At 44.5% G+C, this 13,428-nt stretch overlaps 1 protein-coding gene across 2 annotated transcripts; it reads left to right on the top strand.

Annotated features, from left to right (window-relative positions):
* Window positions 1-369: 369 nt before the first annotated feature.
* Window positions 370-12,866, top strand: klhl15 (kelch-like family member 15). 2 transcript variants are annotated; one of them, XM_037080075.1, is made up of 10 exons: window positions 578-631; window positions 2,866-2,953; window positions 3,973-4,081; window positions 4,710-4,848; window positions 5,641-5,829; window positions 5,970-6,194; window positions 6,307-6,468; window positions 6,571-6,780; window positions 7,106-7,296; window positions 7,503-12,866. In XM_037080075.1, exons 3-10 carry the CDS (start codon window positions 4,062-4,064, stop codon window positions 8,260-8,262), a joined length of 1,896 nt encoding a protein of 631 aa, XP_036935970.1. In that variant the 5' UTR covers window positions 578-631; window positions 2,866-2,953; window positions 3,973-4,061; the 3' UTR covers window positions 8,263-12,866. The 2 variants fall into 2 exon arrangements, with proteins under 2 accessions (XP_036935969.1, XP_036935970.1); XM_037080074.1 differs by lacking the exon at window positions 3,973-4,081 and having other exon boundaries at window positions 370-631.
* Window positions 12,867-13,428: the final 562 nt, after the last annotated feature.

The raw sequence follows: 13,428 nt of genomic DNA, 5'->3' as shown, positions 1-13,428 counted from the left end.
ATACGTTTCATTGCTTCAGAAACAAGGAAACACAGTTTGCAGCTCTTTATTTTTAACAACAGAAATGTCAATATAAACATAGATATAAACAAGTACTATAAAAGATACAAATCCTAACACACATACAACAGTGATACAATATATAAAACCAGATAAATAGAATAAAACATCTTTTTGCAAAGTTTGTAATGGAGCAGAATGTGGCATAAAGTGGGTGACAAGTACCGTAAAATAAAGTACATTTACCTCACTTGAGTACTAGTACTTTTTTGGGGCTGCTTTTGGGATGAATTAAATGTTGGTTGTGCTCCCCGTGTTGAGGATTGAGAGTGATACATCTCTCACATATACGATCTTTGCTGCACCGCACAACGCCCTTCAGTTCCGCCCAAAAGGGAAATGACGCCGGTGCAGAAAATGGCGTCCGCAAAGCCTGTGGACCGCTGTGGTTTGTTACCCGTTTAATTTAGAGCCGAGTGGGGGGTCTCGTCGTCTGGGCAGATGGACGATAACATGGCAGTGCACCGCTGCCGTCCGCTTTCTTGATTCCGGCATCGAACCCGCAACTTCATGTCCGACGGAGCCAGAGCTGCCTGGTCGAAGAGGGGTTGTGGGGATTCGCACCGCCGAGGTGAGACGGCTGGATTTTAGCTGCTAAGCTAAAAGCTGTTACCCCGGTCGATCAGTGTCGGATCCCCCGTAGCTGCTGTCACCGCCGCTGAGAATCGTGACAGTTCGTGTGTCTCGACATGCAGCTAGCTGTAGACTGAACCACCTGACTTTATTATATTACTTCTTTATTAATTCACACCATTAACATGCTAACACCTTCATCCCGGTACCAGAGGTGTGTGTGTGTGCACCGTTATGTGCAGCCCGAGCCTTTGTTTTTGGGCTCTTGTCTGAGCACGTCAGGTCCATGTAGCACACTTTTCTGTCGCTGTTGTAGTGAAAACAGAAGTGAGCGATAAAGGTTAGCTTCTCTAACAGTTAGCTGCTCTGCTCTGTGGCAGTTTATTGTGAAGTTAGCCAGCAAGTTTAACGGTTTCCCCCTCTGTGCTAACGTTAGCATTCACATTTAGCTCATCCCTCTCTCTGCTCCCCCTTTTGTGATGACTGAAATGTGACTGACACAATAATACAAACAAGAATATCATTACTTGTAATGAGCCACACATCGCAGAGACACTCTTGTTTAGTGAGTGATAGCTCCACTTAGCTTAGCTCAGCTGCTAGCAGTGAGGCTGACAGTGAGCCACTGAGGGAGGACAGCTGGTTGTCAGGTGAGCTCAGCTGCACTGACACAACCTGTTGTTGTTTTCTGTTTCATCCAGGAGTCACACTGAGGTCAGCTCACTCACACTGTCTGATACAAACCCCACTGACATGTACAGTAATGTAGAGAGTCTGTAAGTTACAGACCTGCTGTGACCCTGAACACCTCTTGTTGTTGTTGTGGTTTTATATTAGGAGGTGCTGTGAATGAAAACCCACATACTCAGTTCATTTAGATTATTTTTTAGTAGAAAGAGGATCAGTTATGGTTTAATAAATTGTTGTATGATTGTATTCAGTTTGTCAGTGTCGTGAGTTCAGTAGAAAATGACTTGGTGACACACTCACCAGCCAAACATTGAATGTGAGGATTTATTGGCTGTTTTCAGCAGATAACGTTTGATAGAAACATTTATAAAAAAATCTCAGGTTTGGACTGATAGCTGGACCAAACAAGCAGTATTTAAACGTCTTCTCTTTCACTCTGATGATGTGCATTTCCCCACAATTTAGTCGTATCACAGTCTAATTTATGAATCAGCTATATGAGTGGAAACAAGTGTGTTTTATCTGTTTGTACATGTGTAACAGGAAAAGGTCAATAGTTGCAACTATTATAATCTGACAGTAGTTGCAGTGTGATATGAACAATATGTAAATATCCTACATGTAAGTTCAGTAGCTGTAAATGGAAAGATTAAATGCTGGGGGTGATTTCACGGTATCCAATCTAAGACGGGTTTCTCTTGTAGATTAGTCATGAAGCGCTGTGAGCACTGTGGGAGTTTTCTCCTCGTTTAAAGCAGCAAAAAGTTTTATCCTGAACTGTTCGAGTGTATTTGCTGTGCTTGACGTGGCTGCAGTTCATGCAGACATCGTGGTGTTGATGCTGAAACGATATATTGTAGAGATGCACGATATGGATCAAAACGATTACCGATAATTACCTGACTGTCTCGGCTGAAACCGATAATAGAAACCAATATTTATATCCTTTTTTATGAACACCTGAGTGCAAGAGAGTTGCTTTAAAGAGAGTTGTAAGTTGTATTGAGCAAATATATGTTACTTGATATTCCAAAACTGTGATAAAGTTTTATGGTTAAACTGAAGACTTGTTCCCTTGTGTTGTGTTCAGTGTGTGTGAGACTCTTGTCTACGTTGCGCGGCTCTACACAGGTACAGGTGTTCGACATCAGTGTTTGTTCTTCTTCTCTGTTTTTATTGGCTGCTCACCGAACAGCTGTAAAGGTTCATACCACCACCTACTGTGTGTAGACGCTGCACTCGTTGAGTCAACAATAAACACCTCTTATCTGCTGATAACTGATGTAAATGTTCCGTCACTGGGCTGCTGATGGTTTTATTGTAATTCGTGCATCCTGAACATGTTGTGCAGCCTGACTGGAAGAACGAGGAAAAGAAAAGCAAAGTTTAAAAATGTCTTTGAGTTTTTGGGAATGCTTTTTTTAATGTATGCAATTTGTTTTTGCCACTAAATGTGTGCTGTGAACCCCTGAATGTGTCGTGTAACGTTCGATGGCGTTGTAATTCTTTCTAAATGTGTGTCTCTCTCGTCTCCTCTGTTAGAACCAGGGAAACATAAACACAGGAAATGCGAGCGGCCCCTTAGCGCTCAGCCGTCAAAGCCTGTGATTGTTCGCCCGGGCTCCAAAAGGTACGAGTCTTCATCCCGCAGCCCTGCACGTGGAACTTCAACCCATTTCTTCCATGATTTACCCAAACAATCATTTCCATCACTCATCAGCTTCATTTCCTCGCCCTGTGATTCAGCCCGACAGGGTTGATGGGTTGTTTAAAGGGCAACTCCACCAATTTTCCACATTAGAGTGTGTTTATAGGTCTTGGGGAGTGTTACTGCATATGTGAAAAAGGTAGTTTGAAGCCGTTTGTGGTGACAGAGGAAGTTGCATGTAATCAGATAATGTTGCTCAGTGGCTTTGTTGCTTTATGAGTAATGTGGCACCAGCAGTCATTATCTTCTCCACCTCATGTGGATGGAAAGTCAGGTGAAGTCCTCCAGGCCTGTCAATACACCTACATGTGGAAAACTGGTGGCGTTACCCTTTACGGTCAGAGCCCTTTGTTGCCATAGTCCCGGCAGTGCCGACGTGTCCTTAAGCAAGGCACTGAGGCCTAAAGAGCTGTTTGGCGAACATTGTATAGCTGAGCATGATCTGTGTGCACGGTGACGAGGGCTGACAGGGAGTCATAATGCTGCTGCCATGAGGTCAGTCATGTTGTCAGCGTTTAGTTAAGGTAAAGTGAATATTATCAGTATTTAAGTTAAACTTCTGTTTCACCAACTTTGTGGTCCATGTTTAATATTCTGATGTTAGTTGTGTTTTATTTTATGTTAAAATATGAGAAGTGAAACAAACAACAAGGCCAAAATCATGTGGACAGAAGACACACGGGTGTAATGTTCTGGTGTCCACATTCTTTTTGCCACAGTTACATTAATTTAAAGGAACAGTTCACCCAGTGAATGTGAATCCAGCTTCACGCTGCGACACTGTTTCGTTGTGAAGCTCCAGAAGATGTTTTGTGTATGTAAGTTTGTCTGACTCTTCATTTTTGGGTGAACTGCTCCTTTAAGAAGTCCTTGTGTGGGTTTTGTTCTGACTGCAGACGTTCATGCTTTAATGCAGCGGTTGTGTTGGCTTTGTCGTCCAGGTGATTGACGCTCAGAAAAGGGACATTGTTAGCATCTACTGGACACAAGGGGCACTGTCCTCTGATTGGCTCGGACAACCCCCTCTGACATGCCCGTGGCCAATCAGAGGTGAGTGTGCTGTGTGTGTGTGTGTGTGTGTTTCTGTGTTTCTGTGTTTCTGTGTGTGTGTGTGTTTCTGTGTGTGCTTTCATTTGCGTTCTGAATGAGCGACTGAGTTGGTGGAGGTGTGTGGATGATGTGTGTTTTCTTCTCTTTCTCATGTGCAGAAAGTCAGTACAACTAAATACAAGTTGTGTGTGTGTGTTCCTGTTGTTTATCCTCTGTGATTTATGTGTGTGTGTGTGTGTGTGTGTGTGTGTGAAGAAACTGAATGTGACATGTGAGTTGCCTTCTCTTTATCTAACCTGAGTGTGTTGCGGTGCAGCGGGGTATCTCCCCGGTGTGTCGGTGCAGAAACACACACGTCTGGCTGTGAAAGAGTAACGGCTTGTTAGGATGCGGCAGCTGAAGTGCTGAGCTTTTAATGCTGAGCGTCCTACTGAGAGCCCTTCCAGTCCCAGACTCACTGTTTTCAGCTGCACACACACAAACACACTTTTCTCTGGAGACACTTACAGTTTCTGAATAGTTGTGAATTGTAGTTCATCCCTGCTTTCTCTTTTCTAACACTCTGTCGTTTCCACTTCGTCCCGTCTCCATCCCTCTCCTGCTCTCTGCTCTTCTTCGTGCCCTCCAGGTGTGTTATGTCGGGGGCAGATGTGGAGGTGTACCTGTCCCAGGTGCACGATGGGAGTGTGTCGTCGGGCTTCCGGGCGCTTTATGAAGAGCGTCTGCTGCTGGATGTCACACTGTTGATAGAGGAGCACCACTTCCAGGTACACAAATACAGCTGAAGACACAGACAACACATGTCATGGCCATTCTGCGATGTCTCTGCGATGTCTCTGCGGTGTCTCTGCGGTGTCTCTGCGATGACTGTGATGTCTCTGCGATGTCTCTGCGATGTCTCTGCGATGACTGTGATGTCTCTGCGATGTCTCTGCGATGACTGTGATGTCTCTGCGATGACTGTGATGTCTCTGCGATGTCTCTGCGATGACTGTGATGTCTCTGCGATGTCTCTGCGATGTCTCTGCGATGTCTCTGCGATGTCTGTGATGTCTCTGTGATGTCTGTGATGTCTCGGCGATGTCTCTGTGATGTCTGTGATGTCTCTGCGGTGTCTCTGCGATGTCTCTGGGGGAACTTGGACATTTCAGTCAAGTCTCTTCATAAAACTTGTTCCAGGAAGAATGTTAAAAACTTAAACTAACCTGGTGTTAGGAAATCGTCTTAGTGTTCCTTAAAAAGGAGAATAGAAATGAAAGATGTGGAGTGACTGGAAAGAAAAAGATGTTTTACCTCCACAGAGAGACATCTGGAGGTTCAGACCCGTGGCAGAGTGAAAGTGAGACTGAACAGATCTGTAGGTCGACGGTGTCGTTTTTCAACAGCGACATCAGTATTTACTGTTGAATGACAAGTTGAAGCAGAAACGTGTCTATTGTCAGTTTATAACCTTTTTAGAGTTGTGAGAAATCAGTGCAGAGTATTGTATATGTATTGTAGTGCTGGTCCTGGATCAGGGCTGGGTGTTCAGTGTGTCCGGTGTGTGCGTCCTCCTGCAGGCCCACAAGGCGCTGCTGGCCACCCAGAGCGACTACTTCCGGGTCATGTTCACAGCAGACATGAGGGAGAGGGACCAGGACAAGATCCACATGAAGGGGCTGACAGCTGCCGGGTTCGGCCACATTCTCCGGTTCATGTACTACGGCTCACTGGAGCTCAGCATGCCGACGGTCCAAGAGATCCTCCAGGTAACTCCACACGACCGCGGATGTCGTCGCTGCGCTGGTTCTCACAACATTATTGTTCCTCCATATCAGCCTTGACTGGTGGAAAAGTGATACAGAAGTCCTCCTGAAGCAGTATTTTATACATCTTCCTGTCCTGACAGGCGGCCATGTACGTCCAGCTGACGGAGGCGGTGGAGTTCTGCTGCTCCTTCCTGCTGGCCAAGATCTGTCTGGAGAACTGTGCAGAGGTGATGCGCCTCCTGGAGGACTTCAGCGTGGGCGTGGAGGGCGTCCAGGAGCAGCTCGACAACTTCCTGCTGGACAACTTCGTCCCCCTCATGAGCCGACCCGACTTCCTGTCCTACCTCGGCCTCGAGAGACTGCAGGTCCGATTGTTTTGTATTATTGATGGAGCAGTTTGCTTACAGAAAAGTTGGAACTGTAAAAATAAACTAAATTACCTCAAACCTCAATGACTCTTCTTCTCTTCCTCTCCAGGCGTACCTGAACAGTGACGCTCTGAGTCGCTTCCCAGAAATTGAGCTGTACGAAGCTGTCCAGGCGTGGCTGCGACACGACCGGCGGCGCTGGAGGCACACCGACACCATCGTGCAGTCCATCCGCTTCTGCCTCATGACTCCTGCAAACATCTTTGAGAAGGTGAGCTGTGCTTCCTCTGTAGTAATACTGTCCTGCAGGCTCAGGTTCACTGACGGTGTCGCTGGTCTGCTCTCCTCCTCCTCCTCTTCTTCTTCATCACAGGTGAAGACGTCAGAGTTTTACCGTTACTCCAGACAGCTGAGGCAGGAGGTCGATCAGGCGCTCAGCTACTTCCATGATGTCAACCAGCAGCCTCTGGTGGAGACGCGCTCCAACCGTATCCGCTCCGTCCGCCCACAGACGGCCGTCTTCAGGGGAATGATTGGTCACAGTATGGTCAACAGCAAGATCCTGCTGCTGCAGCGCCCAAAGGTGTCTGCTTGTTTTCAGCTTCAACATTCAGTCTGACGTGTGTTTGAGTGTCTGAACCTCTTTCAGAAGAGGGCGGAAACACAGATGATGTGATCAGTTTAAACTGCTCATACAGGTGAAGGATCACGCAGGTGTTTTAGTTCCACAACTTCCTACTGTGAAGTATTTATTAGGTTTGTTTCACTACAACAAACAGAGACTTCATTGACTTGTTGATACCTTTTCGTATAAAGAACTCTGCACGTCTTTGACCTTCCATCTGACCTGTGAACATGTGACACCAGAGTCCGTCTCAGGCTCATCAGCCTGTGTTTTCACCCCTCAGGTGTGGTGGGAGCTGGAGGGACCTCAGGTGCCGTTGCGGCCGGACTGCCTCGCCATCGTTAACAACTTTGCCTTCCTGCTGGGCGGAGAGGAGCTCGGACCCGACGGGGAGTTTCACGCCTCCTCCAAAGTCTACCGCTACGACCCCCGGCAGAACTCGTGGCTACGCATGGCGGACATGTCTGTGCCCAGGTCAGAGGAGTGTTGGTCACACTGTGCTCTGAACCCTGCTGTCATGTTTCTGATGTGAAAAAGCAGATTTCTTCTACTTTCTTTGGTTGATTGTCTCCTTTATGTTATTTCAAGGTGATCTCACGGACGCTCTCAGGCTCCCAGACGAGTTAATATGAATGAATGAATTATTTATTAATACATGTTCACGTGTTTGTTGTTTGCAGGTCAGAGTTTGCTGTTGGCGTCATCGGCAAGTTTATTTACGCCGTAGCGGGCCGCACGCGGGACGAGACCTTCTACTCCACAGAGCGCTACGACATCACAGAGGACCGCTGGGAGTTCGTGGACCCGTATCCTGTAAACAAGTACGGCCACGAGGGAACGGTCCTGAGCGGTAAACTGTACATCACCGGCGGCATCACCTCCTCCTCCACCTCCAAACAGGTGTGCGTGTTCGATCCCGGGCGGGAGGCGGGAGGCGGGGGAGGAGGAGGGAGCTCAGGCGGGTCAGACGCACACAGGACACGCGCCGGCCGAGGTCCGCTGCTGCCCGGCACCCACGCCAGCTGCTGGGAGAACAAATCCAAAATGAACTACGCCCGTTGCTTCCATAAGATGATTTCGCACAACGGGAAGCTGTACGTGTTCGGAGGCGTGTGCGTGATCCTGCGGGCTTCCTTCGAGTCGCAGGGCTGCCCGTCCACCGAGGTGTACGACCCGGACACCGACGAGTGGACCATCCTCGCCTCCATGCCCATCGGGCGCAGCGGCCACGGGGTGGCGGTGTTAGACAGGCAGATCATGGTGCTGGGCGGCTTGTGTTACAACGGCCACTACAGTGACTCCATCCTCACCTTCGACCCTGACGAAAACAAATGGAAGGAGGACGAGTATCCCAGGATGCCTTGCAAACTGGACGGTCTGCAGGTGTGCAGTCTGCACTTCCCAGAGTACGTGCTAGAGCACGTGAGACGCTGCAGCTGAGGTCTGCTCCACAACAAGCCTCCTTTTTATAGAAATGGGAATTCACTGAGGTGTCCCGCTGGGAGATCAGGTGTTTACAGGTGGGAGACTCTACTTTTAAACCAGAGACCAGCACTTCTCTACGGTGAGGAAGAGATGGCCGGGCCATAGATTTGCTGTTCTCACTGAAGCCAGTCGAAGCGTGGCGCGGTGAGACGCCACATGCTAACAGTCAGCTTGAACATTTTCAGATTTAGCTTTCTCAGAAAATTTAAGAAAATTATTTGTGGGGAGAAAAAAAAGTTCTGCTGGTTTATGTTTGGACTGTGGTCAGTTTCCTATTCTACTACTCACCTTCTGTATTTAGGCTGTCCAGTCAGGCTTACTGCAGAAACGCACTGGAAGCTTCACAATCACATTGACAGAAAGACCTGTTTGTGTTTAATTTCATCAAACAAAAACCTGTCACAAGTAGGCGCGTCACGATTTTGATTCCAACTCAACAAACGATCAAAACGAGGTTTGAAAAAAATTATAATGAACTCCTAGAGGACGACACAGCTGGCTCAGTGTTCGCCTGCAGCGTCACTTCCAGACATTATCACGTGTTTAAAGAGCTGGAGGAAACACCGACAGAGGTGAAGAGGGTTCACTCTGTACCGATTTAAGAAACAACAATAGCAAACTGAACTTCTGTCTTTTGTAGTTAAATGAAGGCTGGTGAGAAATATTTACACTAACCTTAAAAAAAAAAAAAAAACGCCCAGTAAAAGTCAAATTGCTGTGAAAACCTTCTATTTGTCAGGGATTAAAAATGATGGTCTGTTAGACTATTAGATCTGGATTCATAAAGACCAACAGAGCTGAAATCGTGACGCCTGAAATCACAAACTTGTCTGAATCAGTTTATTTTCACAGCGAACAAACATCCTGTATATCATTAATCAAGACGCTCTTTTCAAGAAAATAGATTAGTGAAGGCCAAGACGTGCGTGCAGCTACTTCAATCAATCTGAAAACACCCTTTAATATATGTAACAGCAACTTAAAGATACAATTAGGTGTATAAACAGAACACGAGCACTATTTACTGTAGCGACTTTATAGCCTCCAGATATCAGACGCAGACTGAGATGAGAGACCTTCGTGGCTGCTGACGCTTCACTCTGCTCCCGCCTGTCAAACCCTTCAGATTCTCCAGTTACAAACTCAGTTTTTGGCTTCCAGTGCGTTCCAGCTTCTAGTTCCAACTCTGCTCTTTACTCCCAGATCTCCACCATACTGTGCTCATGTTCATGTAACATCACCGTGTCGTCCTGTGTCTCCTCTGCTTCCTCTGTCTGAGAGTGTGTGTGTGTGTGTGTGTGTGTGTGTGTGTGTGAATGAAAGATTAAGAGGAACAAAAAACACTACATGGTACACGAGGGCTCATCCGTCAAGCAGTGATGATGTCATATGATGATAGTGACGCCGCGGGGGGTCCGATGATGTCGTCTGTATCCGTCTAGTCACTGGCAGTGCTTTATTTACTCTCGTCTACATTCCCTGCACTTTATCGGTTCTCGCGGTGGCTCTTGGGTGTAAATGCGCAGTTTTACCAGCTCACTTTGAAAACGTCTGTAATATTACAACCTGCTGTAACGTTACAGACGTTTAACAGCGTCTGAAATTAACCTCCTGGCTGCTGAACTATAACGTACCTCACACATGTAGCTGGTGAAAATATTTAGGAAACAATGGGACTCGTGCAAGAATAGGTTCATGTTCTTATCCTGAATCTTACTTTTCTTAGTAAAACAGCCTCTCTTGACTGCACACACTGTTTTTTAAAGGAACATTTCACACAAAAATGAGTATTTCTGAAGCAGTACGGAATTGCAGAAAAAGAAGCTGGAGACTCATTTTGAAATGTAAAAAAAACAACATAAAAACATAAAATGTCTCCGTGCAGCTCGTCCAGAAGCCCCACGATCCCACGACTTGACAAGACGTTATGAACACTGTTTTTAAAGCCAAAATCTTCACTGTAGCTGCTGAGCTAAATGTGTTAGCGCCCATCACGTCAATGCACGACGGTGTGAATAGTGTCTTCAAATCTATTTGAGATCTCGGGGCCTCTGGAGACTTCCTCAGTGTTTTTTAAGATAAGAGAATTCTTTATTTTTCCCATGATTGTTCCAAAAGTAAGGGGAAAGAAAAAAAACATCAATAAAAAACAATGTTAATAAGTTAAAAAGCAAGAGAAGAAGAAGAGAAAGAGCTGCTGCCACTCGTACGACTCCAGATTGACTCTTTCAGCTGTGAATTACCAGCCAGTGTTCTGCATGATTTTATTGCCAGTTTGTCCACCAAAGCTGAACTCTACCAGCCTCTTGCAGTCAGCTGTGTTCATTTCAGACGCTGGAATGTCACCTGGAGTGCTTCAGTCATGTCCGTTACTCAGCAGATTCAATATTTCTGATTTCAAACCTGCTGTAATGCTTTCAGTCCAGCGCCTTGATCCTGCTCGATGACCAGCTCCATGTTCCCGAGCTCGTCCTGTCTGCATATTTATTTCTCCTTCGTTTGTCCACAAGCCAACTGTGAAAAGGGCTAGAACACATACTGATGCAGTTGTGTATGTCAGCCGCGTATTTATGTTATTTATTGTCTGAAGTATTGCTTTCACCAAGCTATGCAGTAACAGATGTCGGTTTATTTATTATGACAAGAATTTTCATTGTGAATCGTGTCGTTTTTCAAAGTTGTACCTCCTGTCCTTGTTTGGTCCGCGACCGTCTGTCCGTCTGTCCCGTCCACCTCAGCAGCACTGCATGTGGCTAATGAACGGACGCTCTGAGAGTCTTTCCTCACGAGAAGAAGGATTCAACACACTCAGCAAGTGTATAGTGGAAATATTTGAAAATGTGGTTGTCTTAACAGATGAAGAGGTGTGGGGTTTTTTTTTTTGTTTGTTTTTTACTGTCTGCAGCAACTTTACATCTTCCTGTATGCAAACTGTCATTCACCAGATGTTACATTCACATCCAGCATTTCTCAAACACAAACCTGTTTGTAGGTGACGTGTTTTTAAAGGATCAGACTGACGTGAAAAAAAAAAAAACCCGGTATTGTCCTTTTTTAATTCATGCGTCTACACACAAACCTCGAGACCTGAGCTGCAGCTTGACGGTGTTCATGTGACGCCGCTGGGTTTTTGTCTCTTTGGGGAAATGTCCAAGATTAGATTAACGTTCAGTGTCGACGCCTCTTCAGCAGCGAGACGTTTGTGTGTTTCACTCTGGACTTCTTGCATCTTTGTTTTCAAAGAAGGGGGAAAATGTTTGACAGAGAAAAATGTTCCACAATCTAAATACAGTCAATGTGGTAAAGATCAATCTGGTTTGATTTACGGCTGCACAATTAAACGTGAAACGCTGGATGTTGCTCGAAGCTGCAAGGCAATTTAGAAATTGCAAAAAGCTGCCATTATGTGATGGAGATAAAATGGGCAACAAACAGGATTATACTGATGGACTGTGGTGCTGCAGAGATACACTGGATTACACATTTTGTTCTCCAGATGTAAGAAAACATATTTGTGTTGAAGGGATCAAATGTTGTGTTTTTCATTCCCACTAATCAATGATCGTATCACATCTGTCAAGAAAAGAAAATACTTTTTGACCGTAGCGTGCAGCCCTAATTTAATTGTTTAGTCAATAAACTGTCTTGTTTTGTTGGATCAATAATCCAAAGATCTGTAATTTATTGTCATGTAGAATGAAGAGAAGCGGCAGATCATCAGATTTGAGACGCTGGAACCAGCAGATGTTTTGTGACTTTTCTTGAAAAATGTCTTGATCGATTATTAGATCAATCAAAACAAGACTACTGTCAAATCACTCACAATGTGGCTGCATGTCATTTTAAATTTTCTTTGCTGTTCCAAGCCACTTAAAAGCTAAATGAAAATAAACTTGAATTAAATTTGCTCTCAAACTGTAATTCCACAAATTTGAAAACATTTTTTTCTGCTGTCAAACATTTTTATTAATCAAATCGTTTCATGTTTAGTTCTTCAGATTCAAAACATTTTTTTTGTTCATTGGGTTCTTTAAATGTAAAACTACTGCTCTTCTTGTATTTCCATATTTTTTGTGGATACTTTTTAATCCCAAAATGTTAGAATAACCACAGAAGTGTCACATGTGGCAAACACAGCGACGCTCTCACTGTCAGAGGTTTCTTTAACTCACGTCTCTTACGTGTCACTGAACTCTGCAGCTGATATCATCATCATCTTCATCATCATCACATGTGCAGTCCTCCTGCTGCTCCTCCTCCTCCTCCTCACATGTCGCTGTTAAAAGAACAAAAGTGTAACCGATGAAGTACTACTGTCCTGATTTGAGGCACGTTCAGTCATAGCGCAGCATCCTTTAGTCCACCAGTCTTCAGTCTGTCAGTAGGAAAACAGAATAGAGGATTTAAAAAAGAAAAAAAAAACATACCTTGCAACAACGACTGTATCTGAAAAAGAAAGTAAAAATCAGATTAACATATCTTATAATCTGAGTAGAAACTCTTTGGAAACGATTTGTAACTTCTTTCCAGAAATAAATGTTCATATTGGTCAACTTTCAGCCGGCTGCCCGAGTGCTTTTATATCTGTGTTTGTTTCTGACTCCTTACACCTGTTCTGTCACATAGGATGAACTCATGTATTAATTCAAGTGTATAAATTAATACTGAGAAAACTCCAGCTGCATCTGATAATAAGTTTCATACTGATTCTGTTATTTCACTTCTTTTATTTGTCAGAAGTATCTGAAAGAAGTGACAAATGCTAATCTAGTCAATGTTGATGTCTTTCCATGTGCTGTTATGCCTGAACAACAGCCTCGAATTCAAAGATCTAACTAATTAAAAAAGATATGAAACAGAGAAAAGTTGTAAATCGTCATGTTTAAGAAGCTTGAAGCAGTAATTAGTCATTTTGTTTGATAATTGGCTTAAAGATAATTTTATTCATCCAATAGCAGTATATATATATATCATAAATATATAAGATTAGCTCCACCTTTACCAGCTGCAACATTAAAGTGTTGTATGCATTAATGCAACACTAATTTTAATTCAGTAATATATGTATTATTCTAAACTGGAATATTTTGCAAAATAGTACTTTTATTTTCAGTATTTTTA

The sequence above is a fragment of the Acanthopagrus latus genome, chromosome 19, assembly GCF_904848185.1.
Source record: "Acanthopagrus latus isolate v.2019 chromosome 19, fAcaLat1.1, whole genome shotgun sequence".
Classification (NCBI taxonomy): Eukaryota; Metazoa; Chordata; class Actinopteri; order Spariformes; family Sparidae; genus Acanthopagrus; species Acanthopagrus latus.
Note: the sequence above shows the minus strand (reverse complement) of the source record. Positions and strands in the feature narration are given on the sequence as shown.

Coding starts and splice junctions, on each gene's coding strand:
- klhl15 (XM_037080074.1), top strand. CDS start 571: ATGTCCGACGGAGCCAGAGCTGCCTGGTCGAAGAGGGGTTGTGGGGAT. Junction 5,830..5,969: donor CGGTCCAAGAGATCCTCCAG/GTAACTCCACAC, acceptor CTGTCCTGACAG/GCGGCCATGTACGTCCAGCT. Junction 6,469..6,570: donor CTGCAAACATCTTTGAGAAG/GTGAGCTGTGCT, acceptor TCTTCATCACAG/GTGAAGACGTCAGAGTTTTA.